The sequence below is a fragment of the Petaurus breviceps genome, unplaced genomic scaffold (genome assembly GCF_028583685.1).
Source record: "Petaurus breviceps papuanus isolate PSGF00001 unplaced genomic scaffold, PetGlider_PUasm1.0 99, whole genome shotgun sequence".
NCBI classification, from domain to species: Eukaryota; Metazoa; Chordata; class Mammalia; order Diprotodontia; family Petauridae; genus Petaurus; species Petaurus breviceps.
The window spans coordinates 7,521,555-7,537,230 of NW_027187465.1; the positions used below are offsets into that span (position 1 = coordinate 7,521,555).

At 46.9% G+C, this 15,676-nt stretch overlaps 1 protein-coding gene across 1 annotated transcript in view; it reads right to left on the bottom strand.

Moving 5' to 3' along the window:
* Positions 1 to 15,676, bottom strand: part of MYO18B (myosin XVIIIB) — a 377,501-nt gene that overhangs the window by 156,206 nt on the left and 205,619 nt on the right. Inside the window, 6 exon segments of the mRNA XM_069081888.1 lie at positions 736 to 927; positions 3,383 to 3,506; positions 10,878 to 11,032; positions 12,654 to 12,778; positions 14,570 to 14,678; positions 15,442 to 15,561. Coding sequence (XP_068937989.1) covers positions 736 to 927; positions 3,383 to 3,506; positions 10,878 to 11,032; positions 12,654 to 12,778; positions 14,570 to 14,678; positions 15,442 to 15,561 — 825 coding nt within the window.

The following is a 15,676-nucleotide window of genomic DNA, read 5'->3' on the forward strand; positions in this document are numbered from 1 at the left end:
CAAAGGCCATCTAGTCCAACCAACTTCCTGTCCATTTTACAGATGAGTTAAGTCAAGGATCAGGAAGGCTGAATAACTTTTACAAGGTCACTGAGGAAGTGAGGACCAGAATTACTGCGAGACTCCAAGGAGATTGTGTAAGCAAAGCATTTTGCAAACTTTAAAGTACTACATGAGAATAACCAGGGCTTTTCTTCCTCTCCTGGAACACACAGATGGACAAATGCCAAAAGCCCAATCAGTGGGTGATGAAGCGGATGCCTCTTTTCATCTGGTCAATTGCCTTCAGAACCTCTAGGGAGGCAACCTGGGAAACTGGAGGGAGAGCAGTCTGGGTTCAAGCCCTGCCTCTGACACAAACTGGTTGTGTGTCCCTGGGCAGATCACTCACCCTCTTGCCCCAGGCAGCTTGCTAAATATGGATGGTAAGTCTCCACAAAAAAGGTGCTGATCTGCACTGGCAAGGGAGCTTTCCCTTCAGGAGTTCTCTGTACCCATGAAATCCTAGGTCTGGTATTAATTAATGAATACCTAGGTTGCATGGTGGGTAGAATGGTGCCAGGTCTGAGTTCAAATGCAGTCTCAGACACTTCCTAGCTGCGTGACCCTAGGTGAGTCCCTTCACCCTGTTTGCCTCAGTTTCCTCATCTGTGAAATGAGCTGGAGAAGGGAATGGCCAACCCTTCCAGCTGGGAGGAGATAGGAAGTGAGGACGTGGTGGGAGGTTCTCTGTACCTGTTCCAGTTTCTTAATGGTGGTTTCTTGCTCATTCTGTATCTGCTGCTGCTCGAAGGCATTGGACTTCAGGTCCCAGAGCTCTCTCTGTAAGGCAGCCACAGTTTCCACCCCAAGGGGCCTTAAGTCGATGTTTTGACTCTTCAGCAACTCAAGCTTCTGTTTCAGACCCAGAGTTTCCTGCTCCCTTTCCTAGGGAAAGAAAATACTTCAGACACTGAACCGAGGAGTCCACAGAAGACATGGGCTTCCAAGAGCTAATGGTATTTTACAGCTTGATAACTGTTCCTATCCTTCCACTGGATCCCCTAAGCAGCCTGGATGGTGAAGTATGGTCGATATTACTATCCCCAATTTATAGATAAGAAGACTGAGGCCCAAGGAAGACCAAGTGGAATAATATACATGAAGCACTTTGTCATCAGGAAAAGCTCTCCAGAGTAGCCACTGGGAGAAAGGAGCCACAGAGGTGAAGGGATGTTCTGAGGTGGGGCCTGTGACTTTTCCAACAGAGATTTAATGGCCACTTGTCTGAGATACTGTAGAGAGGATTATTTTTTCAGAACAGGTTGCCCAAGATGGTTTCTGTGGTCCCTTCCAACTCTGATAATCAGTTCCTCGGACAGAGTTCAGAAGATGGTAGGTGACTGGCTAATATCGTCTAGGATAGAATGGGGCCAGGAGAGACCCAAATTAGGCAGCCTGGTTAGGAAGTCAATTAAAGTCAGAGCCTAGGCATGCTGGGAAGAGGGCTATGGGAAAAGAGAGAAGTGGACTGATTGGAGAAAGAGTGTGAAGGAGGGGTCAATGCCACATTCACTCAAATCGGAATCTCAGAAACAGGATCACGGAACTGCTTAAAGGCCATGTTACTTCAGACAAGCCATCCTTTCAGACAAGCCAAGCATTGCTTTTGTGAAGACAGAATTTTGCAAGGAGAGGAGCAAACCTGAAAACAGATAAGGGACGGCACCCCTTCATTCTCTTTTTCACTTTTCCAAAATATGTCTTCTTGTACCTCAGCATCAACCAAACGAAATGGCAGCATCATGTCCAATGCCAGTGAGGGCAAATCTACTGAAAGCTATGAATTATACCTTTTCTGCATCATTAACATAGACTACATGAAGGGGCACAATGCAAATTAAATCTGAACAGTGAGTAAGAGCCAGATGGTGAAGGGCTTTGAATGGTAGGCTAAGAAATTTGTATGCATTGTAGAAGTAATGGGGAGCCATTGAAGGGTTTTGAGAGGAGGAATAATGAGGCTGCACGATGTCCTTTAGTCTTTTCTCCTCAACCTCTTGATATGCCCTGTACAGGACCTTGCCTCTCCTTCTGTATACTCCCTGCAGATTCCATTTCCCAGCTCTGTGCCTTGGCACAGTTGTCAACCATGCCATGCAATGGTCTCCATTCTCATCTCTGCCTCTTGGAACTCTGGGCACCCTCACAGACTCAGCTTCCTGACCTCTTCAGTTATTAATGCAGCCCCCTCCCCAATGCCTGTATTTATTTTGTATTTGCTAGGGATCTATTTGTCTGTAGATATGTTGCTTCCTCTCTGAGTAGAATATAAGCTTCTTGAGGAAGGAACTCTTGGTTTTCTTGTCTATGGAAGACATGGATAAAACCCTCCCAGTTGTCAGAGGTCTGTATTCCTTTTCTACCCGCCTCCCCCCAGAAGAAGGATCCCCATCCGTGATGTCCCTGGGTCACTCATGCTCTCAGGTGCTCCTCCAAGGCAGACTCTCCTGCTTCTGCAGGACCTTCATTCCCCAAGTCCCATAACCTCCCCAGAGCCCATGAGAATATAAGCCTCTTGAGGATGGGGACTGCTTCATCTTGGTCTTTGTATGTCCACAGTCCCACACACACAAGAAACACTTATTAATATATGCAAATTCATTGACTGATTGATCGACTCTTAGTTTCTTCATCTATAAAAAAGAGGAGGCTGGATTCACTGGCCTCTGGAGTCCCTTCCAGATCTGGTCAGTGATCCTATGAACTTCACCTTGCCCTGATTTCCTCACTCCTGGGGACTCCCAGTATGGAAACTCCCTGCACTAGCACAAATCAGAAGCTCCCTGTAACATAGTTTTAGAGAACTACCTGGTATATAATGAGAAGCTAAGACACTTGCCTAGGGTCACAAAGTGTGGGTCAAAAGCAGGACTTGAACCTGGATCCTTCCTAATACCAAGGCCAACACATGATGCATCCCATATTGCCTGCCACATATATTAGACCCCTAAAAATGTACATTGAATTGAATTTCTAGTTTCATAAATGAGACCAAAGGATTTATTCCAGGAAACACAGCTTAGTAAGTGTGAGGGAGGGAAGCAGAGCAAAATAAACCAGTCTCCTTCCTGCCTCCTCGAACAGAGCACTCACCACTAAGCTACACTTCCTTTTGGGGGCTGGGAAACAAAGCTCCCACTGGCTGCTTGCAGAAATCTTTACCCATCCCACTGTGCCTCTTCAGAGCAGAGTAAATACTCCTCTCCCCTTTCAAGAACACAGGCCTCCCAAACTATTCACCTCTCCTTCCTGCAAGCATACAATTCATGTCTAGCTTTTTCTACTTGAATCAGAAAAATCAAGGGGTCCCCAGAGCCTACGGCTCTTCCTCTGCACTTACCTCTAACTTGCTCTGAAGTTTGCCAAGCTCCCACCGGATGCTAGCATTTTCCTGGGACAACTTCTCCCGGAGGCCCCTTTCAAACAACGATTCACCAATAGCCTGGGTTAATTGCATATCAAACCTGCCAGGGAAAAAATGGGTCTTACCGCTTCATTCCCAAAGAAGTAGAAGGAAAGAGAGGAGGGGAAGGATAGATGAAGAAATAATATGGCAACAAGTGAGAAGACAGATGGTTCAGGCAAGGTGCACCGTGTGTCCGTGTGTGTGTGTGTGTGTGTGTGTGTGTGTGTGTGTGTGTAAAATACATTATACATATAATAAATACATATAAAATATATTATACATACATATGATATATACATATATTGTATACATGTAAAAATACATAGCAATAATTTCAAGAGGGGGCATTTCTAAAGTCCAGAAGAATCACAGCATCTAGAGTTTGGGGTCATGTTGCTCAGCCTCTCCATTTTAACAGGTCCAGAAAGGCTCGCTTCTTTTCTCAAATTTTTTTTTGTTTGGTTTTGTTTTTGCTTTGGGGAGGCAATTGGGGTTAAGTGACTTGTCCAGGGTAACACAGTATTTTCTCAATTAATACAGGTAGTTTATAGCTGAACTGAGATTTGAACCCAGATTCTCAGATTCCAGTTCCAATGATCTCTCCATCACCCCCACGTTGCCTACTTAAAGGACACCTAACACCAGCTATAACCCTCCTCCTCACCCCACAGGGAACTCAGAATACCTCAGGTAGGTGGCTCTTGCCCCAGATGGAAGGAAGAATATTTGCTGAGGCCATGGGTGAGAGATTCAAGGTTTTGTTCCACATCAATCCTCATTCCTCCAGAAAGCAGAGGCCCCCCAAACTATGAATGGGCTGCCTTTCAATCTGGAAGGGGCTCACTCATCACTAACCTAGTCACAGCTAAATTGTCCGAGGTGAGCCCGCCATGCCTGCCACAGCTGCCCTGGAGCCCTGGAAGGAGAGGAGGGTATGATTCCCATGGATGTGTCTGTGGGTTCACTTAGAGAAAACAAATAATTCAACATTTCTGGGTATTCTGGCGACATTGATAGCATTGGGGTATTTGGGGTAACCTATGTAAATTGCTTTGTAAATCTTAAAGTACTGTCTATATAAATGCTAACTATTATTTTATTATTATTGCTATTATTAATATTATAAATTTCATGCTAAAAGGGACCTCAAGTGATTCCCATTTTATAGGTGAGTAAACTAAGGCTGAGTTGGGTTTTGAACACAGACTTCCAACACCAGACCCAGCATGAATTACATTGCTGAGTTCTTATTGAAACCATGAAGAAGAATGGTTCAATAGAAAACCAAAGGATTTGGGGCAGCAATGGGGGTGGAAAAGATACTTTCTAGGGCAAAATCTAAGATCTTCTAAAAGCTTCCTCCTTGGCCTATGGGGAAACCCTGTCCCTGGTGCCAGCCTTCCAGGAAGGTAGGGGATTACAGTATTTCTAACACCATTTACATCTCAGAATCTCCGCATTGAAAGGGAATTCACAGGTGATTTAGTCCAACGGCATACCATAAGTGCTCAATAAATGCTAATTCACCGGTGGACAACTTGTACCTGTTCCAGAATCCCTTCCATTGATGACATCCTCTGTAAGTGGTTATTTGGCCTCTAATTGATGGCCCCTCCCTTCCCAGTAAGAAGGAAGAACTTCCCCTAGAGGCAGCTCTTTCCAGTCCCCAGTAGCTCTAGCCCCCGGGGGCCAAGCAGAACCAGCCTGGTCAGTCTTTGAAACCCTTGAGCATTTCAGATTTCTCTTCTCCAGGGTAGTAATCCCCATTTCTGTGACGGTCCTCATCTGGCGTGCTCTCCAGCCCTCTCACCATCCTGGTCAGCTTCTTCTGGATGAGCTCCAGGTGGCCAATGTCCTAGCCAGGGACCCTCCGTGCCACCTCTGGAAGCATGTCAATGGCCACCCCAGGCACTGCCCTCCGTGACTCATTGATCGACCATGAAAGGCTAGACCAGGCAATTGGAAACACAAATTTATTTACTTCCCCGGAAGCCTGACTCCCTGCCCCGATTTAGGAACAGAGTCAGTCGATTGGGCCACGAGAAGTCCCACTGGAATCATTTCTTGGGAAGGTTGCTCCCCCAAGACTCAGGTAAACAGGTTCTATCAGCTCTCAGGTGTGACCTTTATGACCCACTTTGTCACTATAGCAACAGGAAATAGATGCCCGGGCTCCATTCTGGGCCAGTAGCCTTCGAGGAGCTTTAGAGCTAGGGGGGAAGGAGCTGGACCAGAATGTTCTGGAGGTCTCATTTTGTGCCCCACCCATGGGGCATGGATGGTGGCCCAGGTTGGGGAGGCCCAGTAGATGGACTGTATGTACCTTGAGGGCACCTGGAGGCTTGCTGTCTGATCTGCCACCATGAGCAAACCAGTCTTGTGGTAAGGCCCTGCAATATCCAGGGAATACCCCCCCAAGTTGAAATGCTGTATGGACGGCCAATTGCTGGCTATGCTGTGAAGCAAATTTCTGTTCAGGTAAAGAGGGATCCCTTGTAACTCTGAGGAGCCATAATTTGGGGATTGGGGGAAGGCCCGGAAATTTTGCTCTGGGGTGTAGGGCACCATTAGGAAAGGCAGGAGAGGGGAGATGAATGTCTGCTAAATATCTCTGAATCTGTCTGCACCCTTTCACCATGTTTGCCATGCTGTCTCCTCTGCTAAAAAGGTAAGCTCCTCGAGGGCAAAGGAATTTTCATTTTTCTCTTTGAATCCCCTGTTGGTAGCACAGAGCCCAGCACATAGTAGGCTCTTAAACGCTTCTGGATTGATGGATAGATTGATGTGAAGACTTCCCAGAGGGCCCTCATCCTCTTGAAGAGAAAGCAGAGTAGGGGTGAATCCTGGGTGGAGAGAGGGGCCTGAGCTAAATGGTGCCTGATCAGATTTGATGTCGGCACACCTCAGTGGTGTTACAAATTCTGTTTGCTCCTTCTTAGTAAACAGCCACTTCTGGCAAACACACAGGCGCCCACGAATCTGACAGCACAAAGGGATGCCTTGGCAATCCCTTCCTGTTCTGAGTCAATAAGCAGCCCCCTCCCCGGCCCTCCAGCTGGTAGTTCTCACTACAGAACTGATCATTTGAGAACACAGAGACGAAAAGACCCCACCCATCCCACCAGCTCCAGATACCCTACTGCTTACTAGGAGGAGGCCGGCCTCAAACTCACTCTGTCCTAAGAGTCAGAGTGGGAAAAGAGAAGCACAACAGGGGTTCCCTGCCCCAGTGGGCTGGTCCTCAGATCCAGCTGCCATCTACTCCTCTGGACACTGGATTCCCAATGTGACGGTCATAGATAGACACCAAAGCAACTTCCTTTTGGGGGGACACTGGCTCCAGGCCTTGTTTTTCCCCACCTGGGCGGGGGAGAAGAGGATCCTGGCTTTCATAAATCTAGAGCTAGGAGAGACCTTGGAGGCCATCTGGTCCAACGAGTGGGGAAACTGAGACTCAGAGAGTTGAGTTGACTTTCCCAAGAAAGGCAGGAGCAGAGGATCATAGAAATAGATCTGGCAGGGTCCCCAGAGGCCCTCTGGTCCAACCTCTTCATTTTTCAGATGAAGAAATGGAGAGTCAGGGAGGATCAATGACATGACCAGAGTCATCCAGTGAGTGGCAGAATGGAGATTCGAATCCAGAACCTCTGGCTCCCAATTTCACATGCCCTGCTTCCTCTCCATTGGCTCCAGCAATCGTTCCTCCATCTGGACACTGATGCTAGGCATCTTCACCTTGGGGTCATGGGAGCCACTCCCTTAGGAGGCAGCAAGAGTGCTGGGCTGAGTGAGAGTCTTGGGACAGAGCCTGGCTCTGCTCTGTACTGTCTGACACTACCTGGAAACAGCTGCTTTTTCTCTCTCTGGGCTCCAGCGTCCTCGACTGTCAAACGAAGGTGCTGGACTGCGCTGCCCTCCAAAGGCTCTGTCTGCTGGCTCTTAAGCCATCCCCTAAGCCAGCCTGGAGCTGATTTCCTGGACTGTCTCCCCACCTCTAGACCTGCTCCCAGAGGTTTTCTCCTTGGGTGTTTACAGGAGCCGCTTCTCTCCCCCTCCAGCCCCAGGCTCTCTGCCTCAGCATCCCTCATGGTCTCTGATGATGCCCACAGAGCTCAGCCTGCCCACTCCCACCCTCCTCTCAGATCACTGCTCAGCATTTGGCTTCAGACTGGACCATAGCCCCTGAGGAGCCTCACCTGCTCCTCTGAGGAGAGCCGGAGAGCTACCTAAAACAGAGAACAGAAACAGAGCCTGAACCCAGGACTCCTGGCCCAAGGTGTCTCCCTTAGCTCGTGTGGTCTCTCTCCACAATGGAGGAGAATGTAGGCTCCTGGAGGACAGGGGCTAGGTCAGCTTTGGGCTTGGAATCCCCAGTGCCTAAGACAGTGCCTGGCACATAAGAGGAATGGTAAAAGTGCTTGTCGATTGACTGAATGACTGATGCTCTTTCTCCCCATATAATGTAAGCTCATTCTCTACCTGCTACCAAATTTATTCTGAAAACACAGGCCTGGCCAAGTCACTGCCCTGCTCAGGAAGGTTCCTGGGCTCTCTCTTGCCTTTTAATAAAATACAAACTATACAAACTCTTTGGTTTGGCATCTAAAACTCTACCTAGGGCTTTCAATCCCTACCCTTTATTTCTTTTTTTTTTTTGCTTTTTTGGAGGGGCAATTGGGGTTAAGTGACTTGCCCAAGGGTGCACAGCTAGTAAGTGTTAAGTGTCTGAGGCCAGATTTGCCTACCTTTCATTTTCATTTTTGTCTGTGTCTCCAGGGCTTTGGGCAGCTAGGTGGGACAGTGGATAGAGAACCAGCCTGGAGTCGGGAAGACTTGAACTCAAATCCAGCCTCAGATACTTTCCTAGCTGTGTGACCCAGGACAAGTCACTTTACCCTGTCTGCCTCAGTTTCCTCATCTGAAAAATGAACTAGAGAAAAAAATGGCAAACCACTCTAAGATCTCCACCAAGAAAACCCCAGATGGGGTCACAAAGAGTCAGAAATGACAGGATAATACAAAACAGCCCAGCCCTTAGAGCAGCACCTAGTACGTAATTAGTTTTTTGATAATTCCTCATTAATAGATTAATTGAATGTAAGCTTTTTGAGAACAGGATTGTGGGTTTGACTTTTGCCTCAGCATCCCCAGTACCTGACCCACAGTAGACATGATCTCTGCAATCTCTCTTGATGTTGCCTGTCTATGGACATATTCCCCCCTCTCAATAGAATGTAAACTCCTTGAGGGAAGGGACTGTTTAACTTTTGTCTGTTTCTCCAGCACCTAGCCCGGTACACAGTAGGTGCTTAATATTGACCAATCAATGGATGTTGTTTCCTCTTGATAGGACTTCAGGTCAGAGAAGCCCAAGAGTGAGAATAGAACCATGCCCCAGATCAGGAGTCTTTCCAGCGTGGCCCCGATAGCCACCATCCAGGGGAGCAACTCTTGTGGAGACGCAGCTAAAGCTGCCCCTGCAGACTCCGGGGGCCTCTGCCCTATCAGCAGCCACAGCAGCTCGAGACCCAGCCATGAAAGGTCCCCCCCACCGTCCCCAGCACTGCCAAATGGTCTCATTAATAACAGCAACACTAGCAAAGTGGTGTCACCATCTGCTTCCCTGCTGCACCCCACGGACCGCAGGCCTCTCCATGTGATTGAGAGCTGAAAGCTCCCGTGTGTGGACCTGGAGAGCAGCAGCCATCTGGGCCCTTCTGTCTGCAGCTCAACACTGAGCTTGGCTCTTTGCACACAGTAAGAACTTAATACACGCTTTTCTGTTTGTTCTTTCATTCATTCATGCACACATGCACTCATAATGCTGCCTCCTTCCATCTTCCATCTTCTCTTCTCCAGAATGAACATCCCCATTCCCTTCAACTGGCCCTCAATATGGCGGACCCATAGGCTCTTCATCACCCTGCTCATCCTCCTTGGAAGCTCTCCTCAACCAGCTCATCAACACCCTCCCAAAGCTGTCCTGCCAGGAACAGAGCCCACTCTTACCGCTCTGTCTGACCAAGTCAGAGCTCCATAGAACAATAACCTTCGTAGGCCCTCTTAAGAGAGCTGCAAATTACTCATCTCCTTGGCCACCCACTGTGGAGTAGGAATGATGTTGGACTATGTCAGCCAAGAAACTTGGGCCTTAGGTTCATCATTTTAATGTTAAATGTATATACATACGTATATGTGTGGATGTGTGTATAAACATGTGTGTATAAATATGTGTGTTTGTATATACATTATGTGTGTGTAAACATGTGTTTATATGTGTGTATAAATATATATGTAAATACACACATGCATTTGTATATAAATGATATATGTGTGTATAAATATATTGCATAAATATACATTTGTATATACATACATATATGTATGTAAAAATGTAAATAAGTGTGTATAAAGGTGTGCTTATATGTGTGCATAATGTATATATGTGTATAGATTGTGTATGTATGCATATGTATATACATGTTTATAAATATATTATTTACCTGTTTATATATTGTTTATATTGCATATATAAATGTGTGTTTATATAGATATGTGTATATGTGTATAAATATAAATGTATTTATGGATATAAAATGTGCATGTGTGTATAAATACATGTGTGCATATGTGTGTGTAGATTGTGCATCTATATGTATGTGTTTATATAGATATAATGTGTGCATGTATATATGTGTTTATAAATATATATTTAATTGTGCACATCTATGTGTATGTATATACCTGTGTATATATTGCACATGTAAATACACACATATATTTATATAGATGTATTCATATGTTTATATGATATGTATATGTACATATGCAGTATATACATGTGTTTATATAGATATAACTTGTGTGTGTATATATAAATATATGTATATATTTGTGTAATGTAATATGTGCATATGTTTGCATGTGTGTGTTTATATACATGCATGTGCATAAATATATGTGTAGTTGTACATAGAAAATGTGTGTATGTATGTGAATACACATGTGTGTTTATATAGAATTATATATGTGCATATAAATACATGTGTATATGTGTATGAATACATGCATGTTTGTATGTGTATGCACATGTCTATTATTGTATATGCATGTATATAAATATAGATGTGTATATATAAATATTGTGTGTTTACATATACGTGTGTGTTTAATATATAGTATGTGTATATGTATTTATATGTGTATATATATATGTATACACATGATGCGTGTGTATGTGCCTCACAACAGGCTGTGTGTGGAGATGCTCCTATTACACCCATTTTCCAGAGGAGGAAATTGAGGCCCAGGGACATGAAGTGACTTGCCCAGCAGCACCTCAGGGCAAGTACAGGCTGGAGGTGGGATTTGAGCCCAGGTCCTCCTCCTCCTCTTTCCACACCACTGTGCAATCAGTGGCCCAACTTACCTTTTTTGCTTCTTCTCCAGTTCATGACTCCTGCTCTGCTGGTTCTCCAGCAGTACTCGGGTGTCCTCAAGGTCACAGGTCAGATTGCGGCACTTTCTCTTCAGTTGATGAGAGCTCCTCTTGACCTCCTCATATGTGTTCCGAGCTTCCCCAAGCTGCAAGAAGAAGAACACGGCATTTTCAGTGGCCTTTCTGCTTCCTCATCTTCCTGCACATTATAATTCTCAAGGCACCTTCAAGAGCTCATCATTTCACTTTGGATCAGAGAATCTTGAGGGATAATAGTAATAGTCAGCGTTTGGAGAGACATTGCAAGTCACTTCACCCTGTTTGCCTCAGTTTCCTCATCGGTCAAATGAAAATGCCCCGTGGGGTCATGGAAAGTCTGACCCAACTGAAATGACTGAAACACACACCAAGAAAAACAGAAGCTTGAATTTTTCCTCAGGGCAGTCGGGAGCCCTCAGAGCTTCTTGAGCAGGGGAGCTGAGGTTGGGCCAAGTTCAAAAAGAACCTTGAAACCAAACTCAGCAAAGACCTCCTCCCTCTTCAGGCAGTCGACATCCCCCCAAATGTTCTAGTTTGGATGGTGGGAACTCAGCAAAGCCACTCTAAAGAATGCAGCTCATTAAGGAACTGTATTAAATAAGCAAAAATGTTGAGTTAATGAAGCCTGTAATTCTAAATTCAGAGTCTGAAAGCAAATGCCTTCTTGTATTCTGCCACTCAGGAAAAGTTGATATTTTATTATTTTTTAATGTAGCATGAAGATTCTCCCCCTCCTTGGGGGAACTGACCTAACTTGATAATCAGCTATTAAAGGGCTGGACTGCCCCCTCCATCTGCCCCCTGCACAGGCTCCTGTCTCTTTATCTATGGTGCAAGTTTCTTGGGAAGGACTATTTAACATCTGTCTGGGAGGCAAATCATGGCTCCCCACTCTCATCTTGGAGGTAGGAGACTGCTCAGCACTTAGGCTTCAGCCCATCACATGTCATTAAGAGTCTGGCCATACTGAGCCAGGGAGGGCTCTTCTCCAAAAGTGCCAGAGCTGAGAGGAAGGGTTTCTTGGCTAGGGGAGTCCCCCCTCTCACATTCTTGAAGCCTCCCCTGACGAGGTCAGTTCACTGATTGCTCCCAATTTTTGACTGCTCATACCCTATATCCCAGAATCAGAAAATGCCTAAAAAGGACATGGGAATCCAGAACTCTTCCTTTTATAGTCAAAGAAAACTAGGGCCCAGTGCCTTATTCTAGGTCATGCAGAGAACCAAGAGCAGAGGAAGGACTACAGCCTTGCCTTCCTCCCTCCCAAGCTAGGACCCTTTCCACAAAACCAGGCTCCCTTCCCAGAAAAAGAAAAGTATCGGGATATAGTCAGAGATTAGGTCCAGGAATGATAGGTCTGGAGAAAACATTTTCTTCATCTTGCAATAAAAGGCTTTATAACCAAAACAGAATTGGGAAACCATTAAGATGGCTGGTGATGGTCTTTGTCTTTTCAACCTCTGCCTAGCTAGACCTCCAGCATAACTCTCAGCTCTGACACTCCATGTTCTAAGACTCCTCCCAACTCTGACATTGTCTGTTCCTAAGGCCTTCCCAGCTCTGACATCTTGTGTTCTAGGGCCCCTCCCGGCTCTGATATTCCCTGTTACAAGGTCCCTCTCAGCTCTGACATTTCCTTAATAAGCCCGGGTCTAGGACACCAGGTCCTCCCGTCTGCTCTCAGAAGCACCAGCGGGCCAGTCAGGCAGCTCCCCATCCTCCTCTCACCTTGGTCTCTAGTTCCTTTCTGGCGGACAGCTCAGATTCTAGTCTCTCCTCACACATCAGGAGGCGCTTTCGGAGAAACTTGATTTCTGTCTGTGCACAGTCAAAACGTGTCTGCCAGTCATCAGCTGTGGAAAGAAAAAGGCATGCACTCAGACAAAGCACCTGGGGGCCAGAAGACGTGGAACCCAGAACAGGGGTAGCAAGGAAGGGTGAAGAAAGAAATGGCTTTGATTTTGGAGGCTCTTTAATTCAGATTTAAAACTGGAAGGGACCCTCAGGGCCATCAAATCCATTTTACAAAGAATTTAGGCTTCATGTTGGGAAAAACAATGATATAAAGGGGTGGGCTCACCTCCACTGGGTTCTTCAAGGAGGGGCTGGATGACCACTGATCAGATGAGCTCTAGAACTCTTATCTGGATCTGGGTTGGATTCTGTGGCCACCAAGGTCCCTTCCAACTCGGGCATTCTGGGATTCTGAGATTCTATGTCTGTGACCAGGCAAGTCACTTCCCTGAGGATATTGCTGAAGGTCCTTCTAGCTCTATTTCCTAAGCCCCAAAGGTAGGGTATGGGGTACAACCCTGTCCCAGGAAAGTATTTCACAAGGGAGTAAAGCTTCTCTTTCTCTGCCTATTGATATCCTGCTGGTCCATCCTTCAAGACCCAGCTGAAGTCCCATTTCCTCCATGAAACTTGCTCTGATTACCCTAGCCCACTGGGAGAGCCTCCATCTTAGTACTCCAATGGCTCTCAGAACTCCATTGTTTGGGCGCAGATTTCATACTGCCATACTTATTTGTGCAGATATTTATGGCTTATGCCATATGATGGGATTCAATATAGCACAGGAGATACAGTGTTGGGGTTCTAGCCAGGGGACTTGGATTCAAATCCTCCTCCTTTTACTGATCATGTGACCTTGGACAAGTAACTTTCCTTCTCTTGACCTGTTTCCTCCTCTCTAAAATGGATGATATAAGGTCTATATTCCTGAAGTTTTTGAACCCAGAATATGACTAAGGCATATGGTGTGCTAGACTTGGCATCGGGAAGACGAGTTCAAATCCTCCCCTTTTACCAGTTCTGTCACCCTGAACAAATGAATTAACCTCTTGGAGCCTCAGTTTCTTCACCTGAAAATGAGGGGTTGGACCTGATGACTGCTAAGGTCCCAGTTCTACGACTATGATCCTATGGACCCAAATAAACACCTTGTAAATTCTGTCTTACTAAATTCACCCCAATGCGTGGTCATATGAAGGCTTTTGGAAGTACGACCATCATCTGGGGTGTTAGTGCCCCTTCCTAGCTTTCATCACTAGCCAAGGTGATAAGAAGGCATATTCTGTGCCCGAAACACCTGGCCAAACCTAATGTCTGCTCCCTGTCCTGGGCTCAATGCTAGTTGTACTTCAGGGCTGGTGCAGCCCGGAGACCTCTAAATGAAGCAGCACAGAAAGCTTCCCCGGGGCGACCACAGATAAAAGCACAAACAGGAAAACCGGGCTCCTCATGGCAGCACTGCCCTACCCTGCAGTGGCCCCTCTCGACCCTCCACTCCTGCCAATGCTCCTCACGTAATTACAGCACGATTTCCTTGGGGGCCTGAAGGGAGACCACCGGTTCTGACAGGACCTGACACCTTTCTTCCCTCTCCCTGAGCTGCGGAGCGGGAGCGGCTATGACAGGTCAATGGAGATGTCACTCTGCCCACCCATCAGCCAGCAGCCTGGAGAACCAGGGAGAAGGGAGGATGCCAGGCTATGCTTCTGATGTTAGAGTCCTAGCTGGATGGGGGTCCAAGGCTCTTTAATCCAGAACCGAGAAGAGGAAGAAGGAGCTGGCACAGGAGAGGGCCATGGGAGTGGCTCCTCCTCGCCGTATCCCACTCCTGGGGCCAACCTCCGGCTTACCTTCTCCAGAATGAGACTTCCCCACTTCACTCAATTCAATTTTCTGCTGGGCTTCCTCCAGCTGCTTCTCCACTGACCCCAAACTCTTCTGTGTTTGTTCATATTTGCTCTGAAAAGGGGAGAAGATGTCAAGATAGGAAACCAGGCTGGACAGAGGGCACACGTGCCTTGGGCCCTCGGGCCTCTCCTTCCCAAGTCATCCACAAAGATCAAATAGAAACTCCTCTATCTGCCATTCAAAGGTCTTTGCTAGATGGCCTGGTGGGCTCTCTCTCTCCCTCCCCCTCCTTCCCTCCCCCCCCTCTCTGTCTCTCTGTCTCTCTCTCTCTCTGTCTGTCTCTCTCTGTCTCTCTCTCTCATCTCTCTGTCTCTGTCTCTCTGTCTGTCTCTGTCTCTCTCTCATCTCTCTGCCTCTCTCTGTCTCTCTCTCCCTCCCTCTCTCTCTTTCTAAGACTCTTACCCATTCCTCCCCTCCATAGCTCAGCTACTGGACTACTTCTTGCTTCTCTCCCAGGACACTGCTGGCTGTTCCCAGTACATGAGATGCTTTCTCCCTCCTTGCCTCCTGGCTCCCTTAGCTTCCCTGGCTTCCTTCAAGAATTGTCTCAAATACCACCTTCAACAGGAGGCCTGTCCCAATAACCTCAGCTGCTCAGGCCTCCCCTTCCATGGCTCTATATGAATCTCATATCTTCCTATTTGTGGGCAGGTCATCTCCCCCATTAGAAAGAGGGGATCCTTGAGGGATCCTGTGTGCCTGTGGACTGACTGACTGATGCACGTTGAAGAAAACGGAGTTCATTCTCTGACTTTGGCAATGCCTCTGCCCTCCCCCAGATGCTAAGACCAGATGTGCAGGCAGAGACACCCACCTTCAACTCCTGGATCTCCCTGGAGGCCCGGAGACGCTCAGCCCTCTCACTCTCTAGGACCCGGCAGGCCACTTCTCCTTTGAAGCGCTCGTCAGAGAGCTCAGTGGTCAGGTCAGTGATCTGGGGGAGAGTCCAGGGAGAGGTGACTACAGACCACAAAAATGCCCCCAATCTCCTAATATATATATACACACACATGCATGTGCGCGTGCACACACACACACACACACACACA